The following is a 23,399-nucleotide window of genomic DNA, read 5'->3' as shown; positions in this document are numbered from 1 at the left end:
ATTTACAGCAGCTTTCGGTCACTATGAATGAGGTGGGAACCCGAGATAAGGAGATTTGTTTTCTTGCTGTTATCCCTAATTGATGAAATGTCATTACCAGTCGGGCTAAGAGGGGCAGAGCTGCATCAAGCGAGCCGAACCGCCGCTGCTGGCAAGCAGCCAAGAGCGTAGGCCCCTCCTTCTGAGAGGAAACCGCTTTTATGGTAGCCGTGATTGCCTCCCATGTAGTGCAGGCCCATACCAGCCTGGGGGAATTTGGAAGATTTTCCAAAAGCCTACTGATGACACTGACTGCAGTTATATAGCTCGTTTTATCCGAGATAGCGCTCTGTAAGGAGCAGCGGGGCGGCGACACTGTCACTCGCACGCCAGTGACGTCACCCCTTCAGCTGGCAGTGATGGGCGTCTGGTAGCCGCAGGCGGGGCCGACTTTCCATTATCACTTCACAGAGCACTTTAGGGTTGTTTATCAACACTTTGCAGAGCATGAAAGTGATGCAAAGCAGCTCAAAATGATCACTTTCCAGTGCAAACTTTTTTACTCTGGAAATTTGCCCTACCAGTAATGCAAATAGCACTTTCTGCTGCTTTGTGCTACTTTGCGTCAAGCGGCCTTCCATGGGTGCTACATGGGTCCTCCCTTGCTAACACCCACGTTTTTTGGACACAAATCTGGTAAACAGGGCTTTGCAACAAAAAATAATACCTCCTAGAGGCAGGCCCTTACAAAGAGAAATATTTGTGTTCCTCCCAACTTTTCTCACACTGCGTGTGTGCTGCACTGTACAGAAGACATCCAATAAATGAAAAGTTTTAAGCCCAAACACAATATTTTGTACAGGAAGGATACACTTTCCAGTGCAGAACCTGTGCCAGATATCACACAGCGTTTACTAGGGTGCAAAGGTGTATGTGTGGTGCTAGGCACCGAGTTGTGTCCCAGCGCAGGGGCGCAGAGAAGCAGCGCATATCTTAGCAGCTCTGGCCCTGTGCCGCTCTCTACGCCTAGCACACTGCAGTGATACAACCTTGGTTGATGCACTCTGCTCAGCTACAGTTTAACAAAGTTGCTCCTTTGTGTGCACAGAGACACTCTCCCGGGTGACACTACACGTGTATGCAGCTGTCAGAAAATACTCGCTGGGAAGCCTGTGAGTCATGGCACTCATTTTTGGTGTTTCATTCCATGATCCTTTGCTTTGAACAGGGTCCCTAGCCTCCTTAATACGTATAATAGTGTTGACATTAAGATAGATGGCAACTACTGTGTCATGCTGCAACTGTGTTCTAAGCCCTCATCGGTCTAGACTTTCACTACCCTTGTCCAGTGCAATTCAAGTGTGCGAAGGGAATAACTTGGTTTTCCAACTGGAGAGAAATTGTATTTTAGGCTCAGGGATGTCAATGGTAAACAACAGAACCAAACTGCTCTGTTACAACCGTAACGTCTCACAAACTTCTGCTTTTATTCTCTGCAGACATTTAGGGGACTTAGAAATAGGATTAATTAAGGTAATTAGCACTACAGAAAATACTATACATTGAGAGGACACAGAAAATGGTTGGCATTTTACTGGGCGACGGGGACGAATGCAGAAACTCTATACACCTCTAAATGTGGTTGAGTAGCTACATTTTTAGAATATAAACAGAAGAGCTGAAATCTCATTCTGGGGTTTTACCATTTCACCAACATAGTCTGATGATTAATACTGCAATATAAGTCTGGCAAGCATGTAGTGGCATTTCCACAGGCAGTGCTGTCCCTGATCTGCCTTTATGTGAGAAAGTTGAAACATGCTTAGTACAGAACATGAGGGCCCGGTCACAATTGTCATTCTTCTGTGATAATGGTTTTATCTTCTGTTCAAAGCTAATGACAATTTACTACACCACCTTTCTAAGTGACCGTTGAAGCACTATAACCAGTGCTTCCAGTGAACAGCCATCTTTAATGGGAGTGTACTAGTGCTCTCCCATCAGAAATGTCTGGTCATTTAAAGCACTAACCATAGCTCATTAATTAGCCTATATCCTTTCTTTGATCTTCTGCTATGGTTAGAATAATGATACACCACAAAATAAAACATTTCAACCTCACCCAGAAACAATGGAAAGCTCACTGTAAAATTTCTTGAAGTCACAAATTTATAGTTTCCTTTTGTCCTTACAAACAAATTAATGAAACTAACAAGGCATCTCAGGGCCATTACCTCAGCTTTGCTAATTACTTAATGAGGGGTTCCATAAACAGTGTGATCTGTCCCCTCCTGGTTCAGGGCTGGCTCCAGCATGCTATAGGGACCGTCTTATATGAAGGGCCCCGGGAGTGCAGCGGGTATGTGTGCCTGCTCTCCATGCCCCTGCAGCACCTTGGATTTATAGAAGGGACTGCAGACGCTTGTGCGACCTCTTCTGTATTAGAAAAAGTGATGGTGCACGTAAATTGCCTGCACAAACCTAAAGGGGAGTTCCTGGATTAGAGTTGGCCGTGGCCCCATGATAATGAGGAAAAACTTTGCCTGTGTGCTGTGCCAAATTATAGACATGGGCACAGAGACAAAGAAAGTGTCAGGAGGTGCAGTACCCGTGTGCAAAATGAGGTGGTGAACAGTCAATGTGCCCCCACTGGGCGACCTGTGCAAAGAGGGAAAGGGCGCCCCTTGGCAACCCCCAAGCATCCCCCTGCATGGGGAGCTCTCCTCCCCTTTTAAATGAGACTGGGTGTTGCCTGCACTGTGGAAGCCCGAGGGCCTACTTCAAACAACCTGTGCTTCAATAATGTTGGAAAGTGCATTATGTGTATAATACGTGTACTGTCCTTGTTCGAGCATTGGACACCTCCTTAAAGTTTCACTACCTGCAAACAGTGCCACCCTCGCTATGTATAACACAGCCCCAGATGTTCACATTCTGCCTTTAGAATCTCTAAGAGTGACCATGCTCTTGAACCTGTGACAGGCAGGATGCCTTTTGTGCAGCAGGCCCTCCATCCACTCATTTTGCCACAAATGCTGCCCTCCTGCAGGCACCGCTGAGCAGCTGTTATACGTAAACCACGCCTGGCTGGGCCACCATCGGCGTACCAGTCTCACTTGTTTGTCTCATAGCTTCGTGAGGAGCTGCTCGTCGTCGCTGCTGTGGGATGCAAACAGTGCGACAGCTGCTGCCCGCAAGAGTTGGATGCTGGACATGGGACAGACAAAACCAGAAATCAGGGTAAAGTGTGAGAAACGGCACAGGTGTGGTCGATGCTGCAATGGGGGTTTATGTTATGTGATTTGCCTGGCGAACTTTCTGTTGACGTTTCATAGTTCGGAATCCTTTCCTAGTGGGCAAGTATTTCAGAAGTGCGCGGAGACAGGCAGGCAGGCACCCAGGCAGCGTGCCAGGCCCGAGCGTGTCAGCAGGTATCAGCAGCCGTTCTTGCGCAGGCCTCCCGACAACTGCTGCGCGCCTCGTTGTTTCGCAAAGGCCGGGGTGCTTTTATTTGTTTATTGTGCATTCTTACACAGCACCAACGTGGCCCGGGTGCACTACAGCGCTTTGCATGTGCATCAGATTATTTCACTGAAGGTCAGATTAATTTCCTTCGGACTTGCTTGGGGAGGGATGTGCTCTGGCACTCTGCCCCTTTCATATACTGGCCATAGAGCAGGCTTCCGGGCATCAGTACTCAATTTGCCAAACAAATCTCTTTAAATCACTCTTGCAGGTTCTTTTTCAACCATTCTTTTTCCACCTGTCAATGATTTCCTCACTTTTTGCTGCTCCTTCTTTCTTTCTTGTTTGCCTTTCTCTGGTTTACTCTGTGTCAAAGCCTGACAATGACGATAGAATCAACTTTATTTCACAAAAGAGAAAATATTCACAATGAAATCCTCCACCTATTCTCATGCCAGGCAGGCCCTCACCCCCCCCCCCCCCATGTTAAAGGTATCCATTTGCATGCGTTCCATGCTGGAAGTGCACCTGCAAAATATATGAATACCTACCAATGTAAGTCTTGGTGAGAGTTCCTGTACTTATGCAAGGTGCCTACCAGAAAATAATCTTGTTCCATACATGATCCTAAATCTACAATGCTGGGAAACTGGCCATGTGAGTAGAATTTTGAGTGCAGGAGTGTACCTTATTATTGTAAAACTCCACAAGACCTCATTTTGTGAACAAGGATATGCAAAGCACCACCACACTGTCTCTTTGTGCACACCAATATACCAGTTAGATATGGAAAAATAGTTTGTGAATCTGGCCCTCAGAGTTTTTAAATGATTGCATCAAGCAAATTGGAGGAAATCTCAATCATAGAATAACATAGGCCACGGCCAGTGGCTAAGATGGGAACGTAAGAGGCTAAATCGCTCTCACTGGAATGGACGCTTTTCATATTGTCAGCCAATATATTTAGAAACAGCTTCCATCAATGTTTTTGAATTCAAGATGGATGAGCTCTTGATGGAATGACTGGCAGATTGGCAGGTTCTTGGTTTTTGATTCTACTATGAAACTAGTATTGTATGCTTGGGCAAGTTATTTAATTTGATTGTGCTGTTTGGATACAGGGATGAATAGCTGGCGTTCTTCAGTCAAACAGGAAAGACAAGGGTTGCAATGTGCTATTGGCTGCCTTACCATGGAACCCGACTATATATTCTCTGGGATGCTGACAACTCAAAGATAATTAATCCGTGGCAAAACAAAACCGGATTCCCTCCCCCCCCCCCCCCCCCCCACCTGCAAAGTATATGGAGAGGGGGCCCTCCGGACTCAGTCAGGAGCTCTCAGGACAGGGGACTACGCTGAGGGGGTCCCCTGGAGCTCGTGGACCCTCTGCACCGCAAGAATTGCAGGGGCCTATGTTACACCACTGAGTTTAATCTGATGGACCTTTCATCGTTTTTCAATGATGCCAACTATGGAAGCATGTCAACACTCCAGATGCACCTAAATGAAAGTCACATTCATCCCTGGCAAAAATGATTAAGCCAGCCCTACACTGCAGGAAAAACGGGGTCATGGCTGAGTCATGGCAGTTCATTCTGCTCTGAAAGAAGCTCCCTAGCCTTCAGCATTCCTGGCAAAATGCCAGAATGGCAGACTTGCCAGTCCAACCTTGCATATTGGTCATCTCACTCCATAAATGACACAGTCACAAAGTGATGCCCCTCCTGCACTTACAGGCAATGTTAGTGGTTGGTAGTATGCATGCTTAGGTACCCTACTCACATCATCTGTGAAGACGGCCAGTTTCCCGCTCTCCAGCATGTCTTCCAGCTCATCATTTGTCGTCGTCCGTCCAGCTGTGGAAGGAACATAAAGTCAGGCCGGTTCAGAGAGAAGATGAAGAGACTGCAGCCCGCAGGAAATGAACAAAGTCGCCAATAGACCATGCAGTGAGAACAGGATGGCCCCCACCCCATGAAAAGCTAATTCTGTGTGTTCTCTTGGAGGTAAAAAGACCACCATAATTCCTTATCTGTCTAGTCTTTGCCTTTATGCCCTTCACTTTTTATTTTAAACAGACCTGAAGCCTCTATTACACATTTGGTAGAGAAACATACACAAACATAATAAAGCTATCATTTTTAGAAAAGTGAACTCTTATTTTAGAACGTGATAACATTAAAAGGGTATTTGTCTATTACTGTACAATCTATTAGCTGACAACAACGAGAACATTTATCATTTGGGTGGCTTCTGTTTAATGAAGGGATATTGGAGAGCAGGAAATGGCAAGTGGGTAGGACCTCGCAGAGAAGGACAGCAGTGGGGGGATGGGTGCGGGTGTTCAAAACATGGCAAGAGATGCCAGCTTTTTTGTTTCTGTACATATTAAAATACCACAGTTTGACCAAGATCAAAACTAAAAGTAGGTTTTGAGGCATTATGTGGCTTCAGGGAGGAGGCATCACGCACGATCTCTAAGGCTGGCAGTAACTTCCTGTATGTCTTTTTAGTGTTAGATTGTATGACTGTTAGTGTTCGATTGTGGATATTAGGGAATCATAGCCTGCCAATTAATAATAAACCCTGAGACAGAAACTGAAACAATATTCTGAGAAAGATGGGAGACCATAACACCTTTACCATGCATTGTATGGTTATATGATCAAAATGATCCTATTTCGCTTTATTTTGTATATGGAAGTCTCTGATTAGGATGTCCCGCACAGGCCGTACGAGGCCCATCTATTTGGCTCTGAAGATAGCATTCCACAGTAGACTGGACTTTTTGGGTGTTTATTGTCTGATAGAGCTTACATTTCACACAAATGATTTTTAAATAGATTGTGGGGAGCAGAAATATGGTACAGTGCTCCAACATGTCCTGCTGTGTTTTTTATTTGCACAGTGAAGCCTGTGGGGTGTAACTGTGCTTGTCTCACTAGTTGCCATTCAGATTTGATGTATTGCTTGGACATGTTTTCAGCTGGCCCAGAGAGATCTCCTAGATTTTACTAAACTCTTCCGCAAATTCCTTACACTTCAGACAGTGCTAACAGAGAATCTGAAAATATGTAATTTTGGCAAAAATATTTTGATTTTATGTTATATTTTGCTAGACTGGAATGAGAAATACTGTGGATCTGAGGACACCCGAAGAACACAGAACAGAGCCTAAGGCTTCTTAGTGTCACTGCTACAGAAAGCAAGTCCCTGCACCATTTCACATTATAATCAGGGCCCCTCACATTTGCAGTTCTGCAGTGTTTGAGACATTAATAGGGAATTATTGCATTTGCCACATAAAATCAGGGTGATTGGAATAATGTGACAGACATCTTACAGGGCATACGTCACCTTCTGTGACAGTATTACTGCTTTTACCCTCTGTGACAGTATTGCTGCAATTATTTTGTCTTTTTTTACACATGTTGAGACTGTCTGGGCAAAGGTTGCACTACATTGGTATCAGTTTAACACTCAAACAGCAATAGGCAATTGGAAGGTAACCAGTCTACTTTTTGTGGGCAGCCTTCCAAAGCGCGGCAAGAAGTGGCACAGTGCCTTTATTCATTTTTTATACTATTTTTGTTAGAAATATTTTTGGGGTGAGGGGAGGGAATCCTCAAGTTATGCAGCTGATGATGGATTATGTGACGAGTGTGTGTATCCATAATCATGCAGAATCTGGCATGGCTGTAGAACTGGATTGTTTCAGTGGCCCTACACATAACCCACAGTTGGCTCCATAATTTACTGTTTCCTAAACAAATTTCATTTTAGCCTAAATGATTGGAATGTAATTAAAGATCTGTATATTTTGTAAAAGTTAATTGCTATCTTTAAGGTGCTGAGTGCTGTAAAGGGGACTAAAGAGGTGACAATTTTGCCAAATGATGTTTGCATCCCCATTTACTGGATGGGGAAGGGAGACCCTTTGTCTGTAGCACAGAACATTTCTTATTTGCCTTGAAAATATTTTGTTTCACTCTTTATGCATCTCATTCCTACGTCAAAAACGCTGTTGTTAAAACACTAGATATTTCATGAGGGCACTTTTCCCAAACATATTGTGTGAGTTTTCTTAAAGTAAGAAGCATCTCATAGTGAGGCATATAAATAATAAATAAATAATAAATGCACTATACTTTTCTGCGGTGGGAGTAGGATCCTAATGAAAAGTGGTGCTTCCTCAGGCCATGTAGTGTGAATATAGAGTAAATCGAAAACCGAAGACAAGTCTTAAAACACATCTGAGAGGCACAGAAATAAAAGGGACCACCATTCATTATACACAGGTGCACATGTTAACTTTTTTCTGTTGAGTACAACATTGTGTATGTTTTAACTAAACTAATTAATTCTGGCAGGAACTCATTGTTACTAAAATGTTGGTCCTGGCCCTCTATAAGTAGAATCATTAAATGTGGTTTGAAGGTGAATTACATTTTGAGAGAGAGGAAGAGGGAGGGAGAAAATAATAAAGTTGATATTTTCTTTCCGATTCTTTTATATTAAGCAAACATAGCTTTGACTGTCAGCTCCACCAAAATGTTCCACTTGTTTATCAGTGGTCCATACCCAGTAAATATTTAAATATTTTAAATTCATTGTAACCTTTTTGGAGGGTAATTATGAGTATGGATTTCTAGATCTAAATATTGTGTTTTTCTTACAGAATAAATCCATTGGAGTCTAAATACTTTCATATGACATATTAAGGGCTAATGAAATTACATGATTCCGCAATGTTGGCATTTTTGTGCACATATGGTTTTGCTGTGTTTGCTGCATTTTACACCATATGCCGCATAATTTTAGGGTTTCAACAAAGAAGCATTTCTAGCTCAAAGTTACAAAAATCCATAGGGCGTGCGATATAGTGCCAGACACCTTGCAAGGATTAACTGCTCACTTTTCACCAACAGGCTGTTGCATTTAGCCATTCAAGACGTAATATCTTTCCCCAGATTGAGGTAACATGCCCTGCTGACGAAGTGGGGAGGTTCTTTTGTCCCCAGAGGAGTACAAAACCCACCCTGTTCAAAAGCAGTATAGGAAGCTGGAAAAATGTTCCTTCTTTGTTTTTTTCAAGGATTTTCACGTGTACATCACAGACACTGTTCTCAAAGCAGCAGTTGCTTCAAGAAGGCACTCAGACAATTACAGCTTTCGAAACAGAATATGTCCTGGTGAGGAAATTTTCAATTGCCTCCTAGTGAGACAGTTACACAAAGTACAATGCTCTTATGCAAAGATGTTTTTGGTAGAACAAGATGTTTCGGAGGCCATACATGGGCGTCATTTAGGGGTCACCAGGGGTCGCAACCGCGACCCCAGCTTGCCCCTTGTGACCCCTGGCACTGCCTCTGCGAACCCTGGCTTCAGAGGTGGCAAAGTCAGTGCCAGGAACACAGTGGCAGCTCGTCCTTCAGACACTGTTTGGGGCTCCACTCACTTTGTTTTCTCTCACTTTTTTATTACACTAATAGTGAATAATGTCACTTATGCCACCCCTGGCGAACCTAAAAACATATCTGTGATATACAGAATACAATAACCAGCTTTTTACTGCACCACGTAAATGACTGTAGGTTTGTTTACCATGGCTTTGTTTTTGTTTCATACAAACAATCCCACTCTGGCAGGTAGCAAAGTCAGAGGTGATGTAAATCCTTGGTGTGGATTCCAGCAGTCGGGGGGAAGGGCTCAGAAAGGCGCGGGCTGAGCCCGTGTAGACACTCCTGGTTTGATGCCATGACATGCACTTACTTTAATATTTGAACCTAAGGCCGCACCTGCATGTGGATGCCTCTGCATTGCATTTCAGCATTGCAACGAGTTGGCTTAGGACGGAGCTCTGCAGAATGCCCACATGAAACTGACATTCGGAGCAAATGAAGAGGAAGCAAGTTCATAAAATGAAAGAAAAATACTGAAGAAAAGTACAGTCCCCCAGTGCCAAGTATCACCTGGTAGGCCTAAAGCAAATAAAATATCGCAGCAGAAGACACTTGTTTTTAAAGAAGGTTGGGCTTGTGATCCGATTAGTCTGCAAGGTGCAGTGAGGCAAAGATGGAAGGATGCAACTGGGAATTTCTGCTGCTCAAAGGGTTTAATTGCAGTCCTGCGAGTCTCGAGGAACACTCAAGAAGTAGGCAAGAGCCCAGGGGCGTAGCATGGTCAATAAAATGTTACGGTGGGGTCGTGAGCATCAGATTTCCCGAACGTCACACCGGGATTTATTGTATAAACATACTATATGAGAACCAGGCCATGAGTGGGATTAAGGGGAAGTGACAAGAGAGGGGAGGGCGGATTTTTAGAGACACTTACAACACATTTTTCAAACTAACCTTTTGTAAGGCCTTCAAAACGGAGGCGAGCGTGTGTGTGCTATTGTCTGGATGTGGCATGTAAAAATCCGGGGTGAAATCTGACAACACTGCACCATACCCGACTAAAAGCTCTTGTATCCTACTATTTACTACAGACTAAAATGTCAAGAGGGGTGTAACACCCCAAATACCCCACATGAAGCTACGCCCCTCCACGAGCCTCACTGCAGGGTGAAAGATCCTGAGTGACATCAGTGGTCAGATTTAAAACTAGAACAACGATTGGTAAAAGAATGATGATCATTGATTTCTACTGTCCCAGTTTTCCTTTGACCAGCAGAGGGCGTTCACGCTCCTATTTAGAAATGTCCTGCATTTTCAGCGGTGTACTTGGGAAACTGTGACTGGTGTTTGGACCGATCTAGAGCGGTACTGCAGATAGCGTGCGCCAGCTGAGGCTTTGCTTATTATCAAATGGTGCGACGCCTACTACTACTTCTCCACTGATGTCAGTGGAGAGGGGCGCAAGGACCCCGCCCCCATGCACGCTGGTTTCTGTCAAGGAGGTCACAAGAGGGCACGACAGACGTGCAGACATTCTTCGATTCCGGGACGTGAAAGTGCCCGCCACAGGGCGTCAGTGACATGATCTCAGTACACCATCAAAACGTGACTCCCTCCCCCCTTGCAAAGTACACGGATGCGCCGGCACCCCCTCTCCCCTCCGGGCTTAGTCAGGAACTCTCGGGCCCAGGTACTGTGCTGAAGGGGGGGGGGGGGGGAGCTCGTCCCCCCCTGCCCCGCGGGGGCTGAGGGGGGCTTTGTTTCGCCCGTGGCACACGTGCAGCTGATAACTTCGTTATAGCAACGATGTGGGACATCAGCTAGGGTGACCAGACGTCCCGGATTTCCCTGGACAGTCGCGGTTTTTAGAGGCCTGTCCCGACGCTTCTCTTAATTTTAAACAAATGTCCCGGTTTTTGTGACAAAGTTCAAATTATTACATAAGTGTCCCGGTTTTTAGGACAAATGTCAGATTATCTAGGGAAGCATAAATTCAAGGTATGCTCTCCTTTAACAGACGCCTACAGAGTATGCAATAAAGTATTATGGGGGTCATTACGACCCTGGCAGTCTCTGACCGCCAGGGGTAATGTGGCGTCCGTACTGCCAACAGGCTTGCGGTACGGAGACCCGTATTATGACCGCGGCGGTAGCGCCGCGGTCGCACTGCCGGGGCTGGCGGTTTCCCGCTGTTTTAGCCCCGGCGGTGATAATCCGCCAGGGCAGCACTGCAAGCAGCGCTGCCCTGGGGATTATGACCCCCCCTACTGCCAGCCTGTTTCTGGCGATTTGCACCGCCAGGAAGAGGCTGGCGGTAAGGGGAGTCCTGGGGCCCCCTAACAGGGCCCGTGCAGCTTTTCACTGTCTGCATAGCAGACAGTGAAAAGCGCGACGGGTGCAACTGCACCCGTTGAACGTCCGCAACACCGCCGGCTCCATTAGGAGCCGGCTCCTATGTTGCGGCCGCATCCCCGCTGGGCCGGCGGACGTAAACTAGGTTTGTGCCCGCCCGCCCAGCGGGGATGTTGTAATGGGCACCGCGGGAATGCGGCCGCATTGGCGGCCGCATGGCGGTTACAGCTTGGCGGGCGGCAAAAGCCGTCCGCCAATGTTGTAATGACCCCCTTTATCTGTTACCATGAGGCAGCACAGTCCCCTGTCTGCTCCTAGCAGAGAGACGGAGTGGGGGGGTAGAGAGAGGTGGGTGGGGGCGGGTTGGGGATGCAGGGTGGCAGGTCAAGCCATAGCTAATTTTATATGTATAGTCTTGTAAGTGTGTGTGTGTGTGTGTGTGTGTGTGTGTGTGTATATATATATATATATATATATATACACATACATACACACACACACACACATATGTATAGGCACACATTCACAAAGCTACTAAAAAAAACGGGACATGACAGATATAAAAGTGAGTGTAAAGTCGTTAGTCCTTTTATGTCTGACCTGTCCCGGTTTTTGCTCCTCAAAATCTGGTCGCCGTAGACATCACTTGACACTGTTGCTCTCAGGGGCAGGATGTTTTTTTAATTAAATGTTTGTACCTTCCCGCAGGAGGCTCTGGACAGCATTTCTTGTTAGTTTTCTGTTTTGCTGCCCTGTAGACATTTGAATGACTTTTAGAAGGAACCTGGACTCTCTTGGCCCACGTGCAGCTTCTGTATTCTGCAGCTGCCCAATTGTTTTCTACTAACAGTGAGGAAGGACTGTGACTAAGTCGGAGGGATACGGAAAGACGACTCTAGCACCCACTTTTGAAACTGAAGAGCTGCGGGTACATTACAGTGTAGTCAGGGCTTTAAGTGGGCTGGGTCCTGTCGGTGCTCAGCACCAGCCGTTCTAAAAACCGGGTGCTGAGACGGATCCGTGTACGGCTCTCCATTTTGGTCCCTACCCCCAGTGACAGAGAAGCACAAAAATAACTCTATAACAGTACCACCAACCACAGGATCACAGGCCGTTGTTGAAACTTCAAAGAGACTCCTGGAAGTGCCCCCCATGGAATCTGCCGAGGGGCAAGCGGGTTCAAGCCCAGAGTTCAGCCTCTAAGTGCAGAAGCTGTAAAGCCTCTCCATGGGCTGCTGCTGCCAAGAACTAGCAGCCCCTGGACATTTTTCAAGTCCACAATAAATAAAACTAGGTATTTTACAAAAAGTTTGATTCCGCATTCCTAATGGGGTGTTATAGTTACTTTACAATCTCATAATTGGCTCATGTACAATATTATCTACAGCAAACTCATTCATGTTACTCATTTTTAGGGTTGAGTGCACAAAGCGCTCTGTCCCTGGTGGAATCTTCCTGTGGGGTTTTAACCCTGTCCATCAGTTTGGTTGGTTCGTGGGCTTGCCTTTTAAAATTTGCTTGATTTCATTAGTGAAAGGCATGCATATGTCATGCCTTTTCCTGTGTTTAGCCCTCCTTGAGCGCACTGGCCAACCAACTACTGAAAAATTACGAGGCTCCATATTTTCCGTATGGCTTCTGGACTACTTTTTTCTTTATTACCCACACAGCACGATCTCGCTGGGCAGTAATCAAGCGCTTTGCATGATCGGTACCCTGTTAGATGGGTAACTGCACTTTTGCAGGTTACATGGAGATTTGCACTTTTGCCGGTTACATGCATAACAGCACTTTTGCTGATACGTTTCACTGCGAGCGAACTTCTGTTTCCTTTTGGGTGTCTGCTTTGCACTCATGGCGGCCATCGGCTCACTTACGTGAAACTGTTTTACTTTTCATTTTCTGTTTATGTGGCAAGAAAAGTCCGGTTACGACTTTATAACACTAATAGCTTTAACTCGAGCAAACGCAAGACCCATTGTAGATGCCTGTTTTACTTATGCAGCTAACAAGGACTGACAATGTGCATAGTCCTGTCTTGTTTTAGGTACAATATCAGTTGTTTAAAAATATCTGAATGCAATAACAGAAAGAGGTAGCAAAATACCAGGTTTGTAAACCACACCCTTAAATATATAAGCCACACCTCTTTGAGAGGCCCCTGAGTTTTTTTTATTCCAGTAAAAGTTCTGAGTGTGTTATTGATCAAATTGAAGAAGTGTGTTTTTTAGATGCATACAAATATCTTCGTTATTAATGTTGCTGCATTTATTTCTGTTTCAAGTTTATTATGCAGAAATAAGGGTTTTTTGTATCAGTCATTTACTAGCATGGAAAAAAAAACATTATGGTGGATTTACATTTTTGAAGAGACTTAGCAACTGCTTGCAGTGTGATTTTTTTCATTTTTAATATGTTCCAGAGCAGTGGAGAGATTTGACCATTTTGTTGTCCTTTGTTTGTTGCATTTTTCTTGTGTGGGCATGTGTTCCACCAGTGGAAGAGTACGTTTTTTTGCACATTGTGCCGCTTGTCTATGGAATAGTGTTGGAATGAAGGTGTACTTATTGAGGCTATTTTACAGGCTGTGGGTGCTATTTTAAGTGTTACAGATTTCAGTATGCCAGAACACCAGTTCATAGTACATAAATATTTCTCCATTATTTCGGTGATTGCCGGCAGGGGTAGCTGCTGCCACTTAAGGGTGGCAGGTTGGGGGAGGTGGGTAGAAGAGAATGGTCAGGGGGGATAAAAAATATATTTTTTTAAAGTACCTTTCTGATGCTCTCACTGCCGCCGTCTCTGTGACGCTCCTATCTTCCCGGCTTCAGGGCCCAAAGCACAGGCTCCCAATCCAGACGCTGCTCTCATGCTAAGGCAAGTATGGCAGCAGCATCTAGATTGGCCTGAGCGGGCTGGTTTGACAGTCCCTCAGGCACAGGGAGCCTGTGCCATTTCTCCAAACCAGCTGTGTAACGCTGGGTTGGTGAAATGTAAGTGCAGATACCACGGCTGGCCACACTAAAATACTCACTTACGAGGGCCTACCACTCCTCCTCCCTGTCATGGCCTCAGCCCGCTCTAAGCTCCCATGACTCAGTCAGGCAGTGACAAACTTAACCCTGCCTGACTGAGTGGGAGGGCGACGCTCCTCTCCTATTAGAGGAGCCGCCCCTGATTGCTGGTTAGATTTGTGTTTTAGTGTCATGCATGTTGAGGAAGTGCATATACATATTGTTTCTGGTTTGGTTGGGTGCCTTTGACATGCATGTTGAGGAAGCACGTTCTCACTTTTGATAAGTCAGTCGGGGTCATGGGCTATAAGTATTTTCATGCCACAGATCCTGTTTTTTCATGAACTCCGTGCTCTGTGTCTTGTTTAGGCCTTATACACGCTAGTTGTGCTTTTTTCCTTATATCAAACTTGAGCATTAAGTGGGCAGATTGTGTACTCACATGTATCATGCTATGTTACTCTAGAATTTGTGGGCAGGCTATCAGTCATATGTGTCATGCCTTTAATGTGTGTAATTCTTGGGCAGACTATGGGTAGGACGTATTGCATCTTGGGTGTATTTAAGCCATTAGCAGGCTGGGGGATTCATGCACTGCACCATGATGTGTGTGAATCCTGGACAGTCTGTGGATAGCTTGCATTGTTTGTTTGGGCTGTGTGTAGTTCATGGGCACTTCATGGGTCATGCCCAACAGTTCTGAGTGTGTGTATGTTTTCCGGACAGGATATATAGGACCCTGTTGATGGTGTTAGATACATTGTGTTGTGGATGTGTTTGCGTGTCTTGCGTTTGTTTTCAATGACATGCATAAGTTGTGGATGGGCGGGTTGAGTGCAGATGTATGCTTCTTACTGTCATTTGAAGCGTGAGTGTACGGTAGCGGAGGGTATTTACTGGTGCTTGTTTGAAAAAGGAAGGTATGTTATGTCCTGTCTTGTGTGCTGTGTATCTAATGCCTACTGCCTGTGTCTGTGAGGAAACATAGAACCATGGTGTGCAGTGGATTCCACCTGTGTATTGCTGATAGAAGTAACTTATTAACTTAAAACTACAACTGCCTGTGGTCTTCCATGCATCCTAACACTTTACCATTAGCACCTCATTCCACTGGCCTGCATTAATTACTGCCATCCAACTGCATGAAATGAATAATACTCGGAATAATAAAGGTGCAGAGGGCAATCTCTCTGATGTGTAGACTTATGCCCCTGAGGATCCCAGCAGGTGCATGCTGCAGACTTTCTGGCTGCTTGGAGCTATCCTGCCAGGCCACACGATCTGTTTCACAGAACAGAAAGGGAAAGCATTGATGTGAACAGCTACATGCAAGTCAAGAGTGGCAGTATATGATAGAGGGATATTATTCTGAAATTAAGCAGGGCCTTCTGGAGGACTACTCACTCCTGCTGCCTGGATAGGGCACCTGTTTAGCTCCTTATTATAACCATGTGGCTAAAAACAAGCAAGTTGGAGCACCAAGCTTACCAAAATGCCAAAAGATCAAAAGAAAGACAGGCGGCTGACGTGTGCTGGGCACCAGGCCCTCAATGTGCTTTGGTGTGACATGTAAACAGAGGTCCAAGTGAGGGATTTGTGATTTCTTGCAGTAAGGTTAAAACATTGCACCCTGATTAAGTTAGTGCACAGTACTAATATACAATGTTGGTGGTTATGAAGACCCAGATGCAGAGGCTCCGGAGCAGGGAAAGTGAACTGAATCAAAGAGCAACTCAGTGTCAGAAGGGTATTGCTAGCCTTTACCTTCGGGTATGACATTTAAGAAAACATAAACCTAGAAGCATGAAATAAAACAGGGATAAAACTTGTAGAAAGAGTTTCCCCAAGAAAAGAGTGATTACATTTGAAGACGACATACTAGCTGATAAATAGCGGAGGAATCCCTGGTAGACAACATGAAACACTATTTAAGTTAAAACATATTTAAATCATCTTGCTCTTGCAATTTAAACATTGTTCTCAAAGCCTCATTTGAGTATGGATGCTTTTTTAGTAGATGTTTGTGGAAATGCTGAGTGTTCGACCCTATTAAAAGATGCTCTAACTTATGGATGAAAATGTGAAGAAAATCAATTAGAAGAAGAGTAAAAAGATGAAGTAAGAGGTAAAGGAGAAATATAATTTTGCGTTCAGCTATCAAGTGGCATCACTGAATAGTTCTGATGACCCTTTTGGTGGAATTTTTAGATGCATATTCTTCACCGGCCTTCCCTCCTTCTCAATAGGATTGATGTGATGAAAATATACATTCTATGCCACATAGAAGAGTATTGCGAAATCAGATCATAGATTTAGTCAAGTCTGATAAACAGGGACCAGAGAAAACTGATGTCTCCTAGAGTACTGTATACTTTTCAGCATTTTACTATGGTGTAGTTTGGATCTACTCTGACCTGACAAGAACAACTAGGTCTGACTTCCTTTTAACTGATACGGGTATGTAGGAATTTTTCCAACTAAACACGATTGTACAAAGAAATCAAAAAGGAGCCCAAGCAGTGCAGAATATAAAAATCCATCCAAAATGTGAAAACCTTTACCTAGGGATCTAAATATGTAATCCTCAGAGCAACACGGATTTAAACAAACCAGAATAAAGACATTGCAACAATTCCTCCTTTGTCTGGAATAACTGTGGCTCCACTGATTCTCCCTGGCTGGTAGAAGTATATCAAACATCAACTCCAGGAAAAGACCGAAAACACAATTCTTAATGACCATCTTCAAAAAATGAGTCACAAAGCTCACAAGACATTTAGCAGGAATAGAATCTGAAGAAACGATTAACTCCGTTAACTGGATTTATGAACAGGAACCCTTCTAACAAAAGATGTCTCTGGTCAGAACTTTGCAATTTGCACAAAGGTTGCAAATCGGACAAAAAGTGTGAAATCGCCATCATCACAATGGCTCCTACTTTCTTTTCATAGTAGTGATCGACTCTTCAGCATCCCAATATAATGAGAGCTAAACTTGGAAAGGTGCCTAGGATTTAGTGATATTTCGAATAAGGATGTCATTTTGATAAATTCTCACAACTGCATGATTAGTGTATGTTTATTTGCTTATATTGTGCACACTACAAAATTGTAAAATTACACTAATCACAGAAGCTTATAGATAGGACACACAACCTTAGAAGCATCCTTCACCCTCACAACTTTCCATGGATGAGATTCGATAAAAGGAGATACAATTGCCAGGTGAACCAATGTCCTTAATATATACATAATGTGAGAGCTAATGGTAATATTCCTGTGCACCCCACTTTTGCTTTTTAGCAGAATCAGTGTTGATTATAGGTTTTGGGCTAAATATATCATTATACAAAAACAGAGGGAGACGTAGGTTGTGAGGCTGGGTCTCTCCTCCTTATAGCCTGTATAACATTACAAACAAGGCCCAGCTAAAAGAACTACCACAGGATGGACAGGAAAAAGGACTTCCCTGTTGGGAAAACCCTCACCCACCAGGGTTACCCATTGGTGGCATGCTTCATCATTGGGTTTCTTCCCGTTCCGCTTCGGAACGGGCGTGCTACGACCTATGGGATACGTGGAAGCACTGATGTAGTCTCCTCAATGTGAATCACAGGAGGGATAGGAGTGGTGGGGTTTTGGGTGAGTTAAAAATACCTGTCCCCTAGTAATTCCAATGAATTAATAGATCTCTTGGAGGCGGTATGATTAAAAAGGGGCTGCAGAAGTGGGGGATGTAATGTACCCAACTTCCTAGTCTGCATGTTTCAGAGCCTTACCCCTAGGGTCCTCTTCAGGACCAAGATGGACTCCTGGGTGCCACTCCTTGTTTGACTACCTCTAATGAGAGCATAACTAATACATGCCTGTGAAAATGGAGCAATTCACCTTACTAATGTGGTGTCATAAGATAATAGTTATCATTTATGGTGTCCGTCATTGATACTTGGTAGTATCTGGATTCTCATGCCATAGCTCCTCTGGGAGGGGTCTGTGCTTGTAGTCACACTTTCCTCAAAGCGACACTCCCGCTCTGTCCCTAATGTTCACCTCCCTGGGGTCTGAGAAACAGCTCCTGAGAAACAGACCCCAGGGAGATGAGCATTTCCCAGCTAAAGTAACGGAAAAGGCTGTTAACCAGCAACTCACCGAGTTCCTTGAGGCACACCAAACTCTAGACCCATCTCAATCCAGATTCAGAAGCAACCACAGCACCGAAACATCACTCCTAGCAGCCACCAACGACATACGCACCATACTATACCACTGAGGCACTGCCGCACTCATCCTCCTCGACTTCTCTGCTTCATTTGACACTGTCTACCACTCCATCCTCTGTGCTAGACTACACAATGCTGGCATCCAAGATAAAGCACTGGATGTGATCAGGTCCTTCCTCACCGGAAAAACATGGAGCTTCAGACTACCGCCGTTCATGTCAGAACCCAAAGACACATGCTGCGGAGTGCCCAAAGGATCATCACTCAGCCTGACGCTTTTCACCATCTACATGGCCCCGCTAGCCAAGTTCATCAAACAACACGGGCTAAACATAATCTCCTACGCTGATGATCCCACTCCCTGTCCGATGACCCCGCAAAGGCCAAGCGAAATCTCCACAGCAGGATGAGAGCAGTCGCTGCCTGGATGAAAGCCAGCTGCCTCAAACTCTACTCGGACAAGACAGAGATCCTTGTAATCGGCTCCACCCCCTCCACCTGGTACAACTCCTGGTGGCCCACCACACTGGGAAACACCCCTGATCCCACGGACCACGTACGCGATCTGATCATCATTCTGGACTCCTCTCTATCCATGACCTGCCAAGTCAACGCCACCTCATTGTCAGGTTTCCACACCCTCTGACTACTTCGAAAGATTTTCAAGTGGGTCCCCTCTGACATGAGGAAGACAGTCACCCACCCACACGCTCGTCACTAGCAAACTGGAGTACGGGAACGCACTCTATGCCGGCATCACCAAGAAACTACAATCCAGACTACCAAGAATCCAGAACGCAGCAGCCAGACTCCTCCTGGACATCCCCCAACACAGCCACATCTCCTCCCACCTCAGAGACCTATACTGGCTCCCAGTCAACTAGCGCAACACAAACAAACTCCTGACCCACACCTGCAAGGGACTACACAACATAGGACCGGCATACCTCAACCACCGCCTCGCCTTCTACATACCCAACAGACATCTCCGTTCTTCCCAGTTCTTCCCAGCACGCTCTTGCCGCCGTTCCCATGATCCGGAAAAGCACAGCAAGAGGAAGATCCTTCTCGTACCTCACAGCCTGGACATGGAACACGCTCCCTCTTAAATTCAGGCAGACCGCATCACTGACACAGTTCAGGAAGGACCTCAACAACTGGCTCTTCCATTAGGCAGCACGCCCACAAACAGCGCCTTAAGAACCTATGTGTGATTAGCCGTGTTTCAAATATCACTGATTGATTGATTGACATTTCTGGTAGATTTTACAGGTTTGACTAAATGTGACTTTGTCAGCTAAGAAGTGAAGATTTTACGCTAAGGAGGTGTTTTCTCTAGGTAGCAAAGGGAGGTTTCTACTAGCAATGTGAGGGCCTAGATTATTTTCTAGGATTATCCTTACGAGAAGTAAATTTATCAGTGATGCTTCGAAGGAAGTCAATGTTGAAGGGTATTTGTGATTTTACTCATGAGTGTGCAATATTGGGAAAGGTAGGAATAATGACACGTCCTCTCGTGTCAGACACTTCTTAATTGGAAAGAGGGTGCAATTTTTCTAATAATTAATTATCTTTATTGAATAAAATACTGAAATAATGAATCAGCCTAAGACATTTTCAGTCAACATGAATGATGCTAGAAAATTAACCATCTTAATTAGGATATTGCAATTGATTGGGGCATTTCTGGCAAGAGTCCAGTTTCAGGTGTCATCCACACAGTGAATACATTTGTGGAGATGCTTACTAAATAAAAGGGCCCTCGAAGGCTCAATTAAGTTAATTGATTTGGGAGGTGGGTTTGATCATAAGTCCAAAATGTATAACCCCGTCATTAGGACCTGCTGTTTCAAGAATTCCTCTTCAAAGCTTTGGTGTGGAATACAGGAGGCAGTGGGACAAGAGACAGGGAACTGCCCAGTGCTCCCTTTATTTCATATAAAATGGAGGTGACAGGACATTTAACTAACATTCTTCATTCGACCCAGCATACTAAAATAGATTGGTGTTGAAGGTGCTTACGGCCGTGTTTTGGGTTTGGCTGACGGGATACTATGTCAAGATTTAGTAGATATGCAGTCTGCTGTAATACAAGTGTCATAGGCTATAATTCACTTGCAATATGGCAGACTGCACATCTGCCATACTCTATATAAGGCCCTAAGTCCCCTTACTTACCAAGAGTTCATGAGATCAGATGGTTAGAGAAAAGGAGTGGGAGCATGAGTTGTGAGGTAGGAAATATTGTGCTAAGACAGTAGTAGGATGCACACGTAAGATCACCCCCTTTGAAATGAAGCTGCAGTCCATTCAGCACAGCAGAAGTGTTTGTGCTGACATTCTCCTGCATTGAACCTGATGCAATGAAATGACACAGGCCCAATATTCTCCATCCCATTATGCATCTCTAAACCGATGTTTATAATTCCTAGTCATGCTGGGTATGTTATTTTAATGTATGCTAGCAAACTATATCTTAAGGGAGCTTGATGTTACGTGTATTATATACCCATTAATCGTCTTAACTCTATGGTGGCTGTATGTCAGAGTATGTATAAAAAACTATAGTCTGACATAAAGGAATCCTCAATATTGTTTACAAACATATTGTCACATTGGGTGTAGATGTTATATTATTGCCTCCAGAAGGGAGATATTTTTATAAATAATATTTACTACACAATATTTATGTCAGACAATATTCTACGATATTGTGATTCTAAAATGCATGCCCTGTAGTACTCTGAAATCCATCATGAGTGGGGTGCTGTGACCCTATATTCTCACTGTGATTGCTATGACACACTCCATTCCACTACCCCCGCCTCCATGTTCTCAGCTTGTGATCCCCCTTTCGTCCCCTTGGCACTGGCCATGCAAGGCAACATACTGATTTCCAGCTGCCTCTGGATCCGGTCCTTGCAGCGGTCTCGATACTTGGACTGAGTGGCGTTGTACTCCGACATCACTTCGACAAATTTACGCGACAGCGTGGAGTGCTGTGGGGAAGGGAAGGGGGGAGGCAGAGAAAAGGTCGAGGCGAAGGGAAAACAGAGGCAGCATAAAAGGGTCAAGGAAAAGAGAAGGGAGGGAAAGATCGGAAATGTTTATGGCAACGATGGAAAGTGTCAAAAATGCAGGGAAGGAAGAGAGGGGGAAAGAAGAAATGGGCAACATGAAAGGAGAGATAAAAACGAATAGAAGTTGGAAGGGAAAAGAAAAAGAAGGTAGCAGGTGGGAGGAACGAATGGGAGACATGAATGTGAGAAAAAAGAAGGGAAAACAAAGGAAAGAAAATAGTAAAATGTGGGAAATAAGGAAAAATAGGATAAAGAAAGCATAAAACAAAGGGAACAGACAGATCAATAAGTCGGAAAGAAAGAAGAAAGAAAATAAAGGCAGAAAGAAAGAAAAGCACACCAAGAGGTGAAATGATGGGAAGGAATAATGGAAGAAAAGAAGTGATAAAAAATAAATGTACAAAAAAGGAAAATTAATCAGAAAAAGAACAAAAACAAATGACGTGGAAAGCGCATGAAAGACAAAGAGAAACAAAGAAAGGAAAAGACAGAAAGTAAGAAAGAAGTACTGAAAGAGATAGGAAGAAGAGGAAAGAAAGGAAGGAAAGAGAGAGAGAGACTGAGCGGGAGGAGGAAAGAGGTGGAGAAGAGGAGGAAAAGTGCCAGAGAAAGAAAGACGAGTAGAGGAGTGGTGAGAGAGAAGTAAGCATGAACAAACGAGAAGTGCAATGTGTACATGCATTGAGACAATGAACGGGCAAGGACGAACAGTGCATTGGAAGAGCAAGAGAGAGAAAATAGAGCAGGAGCCGGAGAACAAGTAAGAGAAGGGGCCAAGGAGGAAGGAGGAGAGAAGGAGAAACAAAACACAGTGAGAGGGAGAGAGAGAAACAACAGCTGATTAAGTACGAGACAATTCCAACATTTAACAGAAAGAGCACAGCCTCGCAACGGGAAAACCCTTGAAGGTCATTCTGGCTATTAATGTATGCGGACATGTAGCAGTTACATCTGCTTCTGTATTAAGCAGGTTTTGGTGGCCTGAGAGTGTTTTCCCCCATTTTAAATCTTGCAAGACCTATACATTCAATACACAGGCTTTAGAACAGCTGCAGCCTTTCCACTCAGTAGATGCTCAGGGTCTCCAGGGAGGAAGTGAAATCAACACAACCGGAAGCTCTGCTTGGATTGGTCAGGGTGAGGAAAGCATTAATGAACTGACTTCAGGCGATGCTCTCCATTCCACAAGCAGTGGTGGCCGGCTGAGGGCAAGCGGAGCGAAGGCTCTAAAGGCCGGGAAGGGCCCTGCGAGGCCAGCGGAGGTGTGGCAGGTCCCTTTTGTGCCGGAGACCGGTCTGACGCGACTGGCTCGTGCCATCGGACTGCCCTATCGGCGACAATCCTTTCACGGGCAATGAATCCGTGTTTAGAGGCAGAGGTGACTGTCTGTAAAGTAGATCTGGCTGACCCTGGATCTTATGTCCCTATTTTTTTTTTTTTACAGCTGCACTATTCAGCTCCGCATACTCGAACCCCTTCTCCAGTAATTTACATATAAAAACAACACTCGCTAATCTTCTATTTTGTTTGTTTTACCAGGTTGACATGGCGTACAAATCGAAGTTGAGAATTGTTTTTGGAAACTAAGCACGCTGGATGGTAATATTTTTGAAGTTGACAATAGCAATATTATCTATGTGCATGTATGCGTGTCCCTCATGTGCAGGGCGAAGACCAACACTGGCTCCTTGATAGTTTACATGACAAACAAACGCACCACACTACATTTCTAGCATAGCTTAAAACAAACAGAAAATAGGGCCCCCTAAGTAAAGCCCCATAGGTTCTTCTGTATGTAGAACCATTTTAGAGTTTAGGAGAAGGGTCTGTTTTCAGTGATGGCATTTACGCGGAATCCTCTTAGTTCGTGTCCCTTCATCTGGAA

At 44.7% G+C, this 23,399-nt stretch overlaps 1 protein-coding gene across 1 annotated transcript in view; it reads right to left on the bottom strand.

The window, feature by feature from the left end:
• Window positions 1–23,399, bottom strand: part of LOC138304262 (syntaxin-1B-like) — a 303,242-nt gene that overhangs the window by 38,401 nt on the left and 241,442 nt on the right. Inside the window, exons 6-7 of the mRNA XM_069244181.1 lie at window positions 21,325–21,433; window positions 5,230–5,303 (exon numbers count right to left, since the gene is read on the bottom strand). Of these exons, the coding sequence (XP_069100282.1) occupies window positions 5,230–5,303; window positions 21,325–21,433 (183 nt within the window). The remainder of the gene's footprint in view (window positions 1–5,229; window positions 5,304–21,324; window positions 21,434–23,399) is intronic.

This window comes from Pleurodeles waltl, chromosome 7 (genome assembly GCF_031143425.1).
Source record: "Pleurodeles waltl isolate 20211129_DDA chromosome 7, aPleWal1.hap1.20221129, whole genome shotgun sequence".
NCBI classification, from domain to species: domain Eukaryota; kingdom Metazoa; phylum Chordata; class Amphibia; order Caudata; family Salamandridae; genus Pleurodeles; species Pleurodeles waltl.
This window is presented reverse-complemented; position numbering and strand designations above follow the sequence as displayed.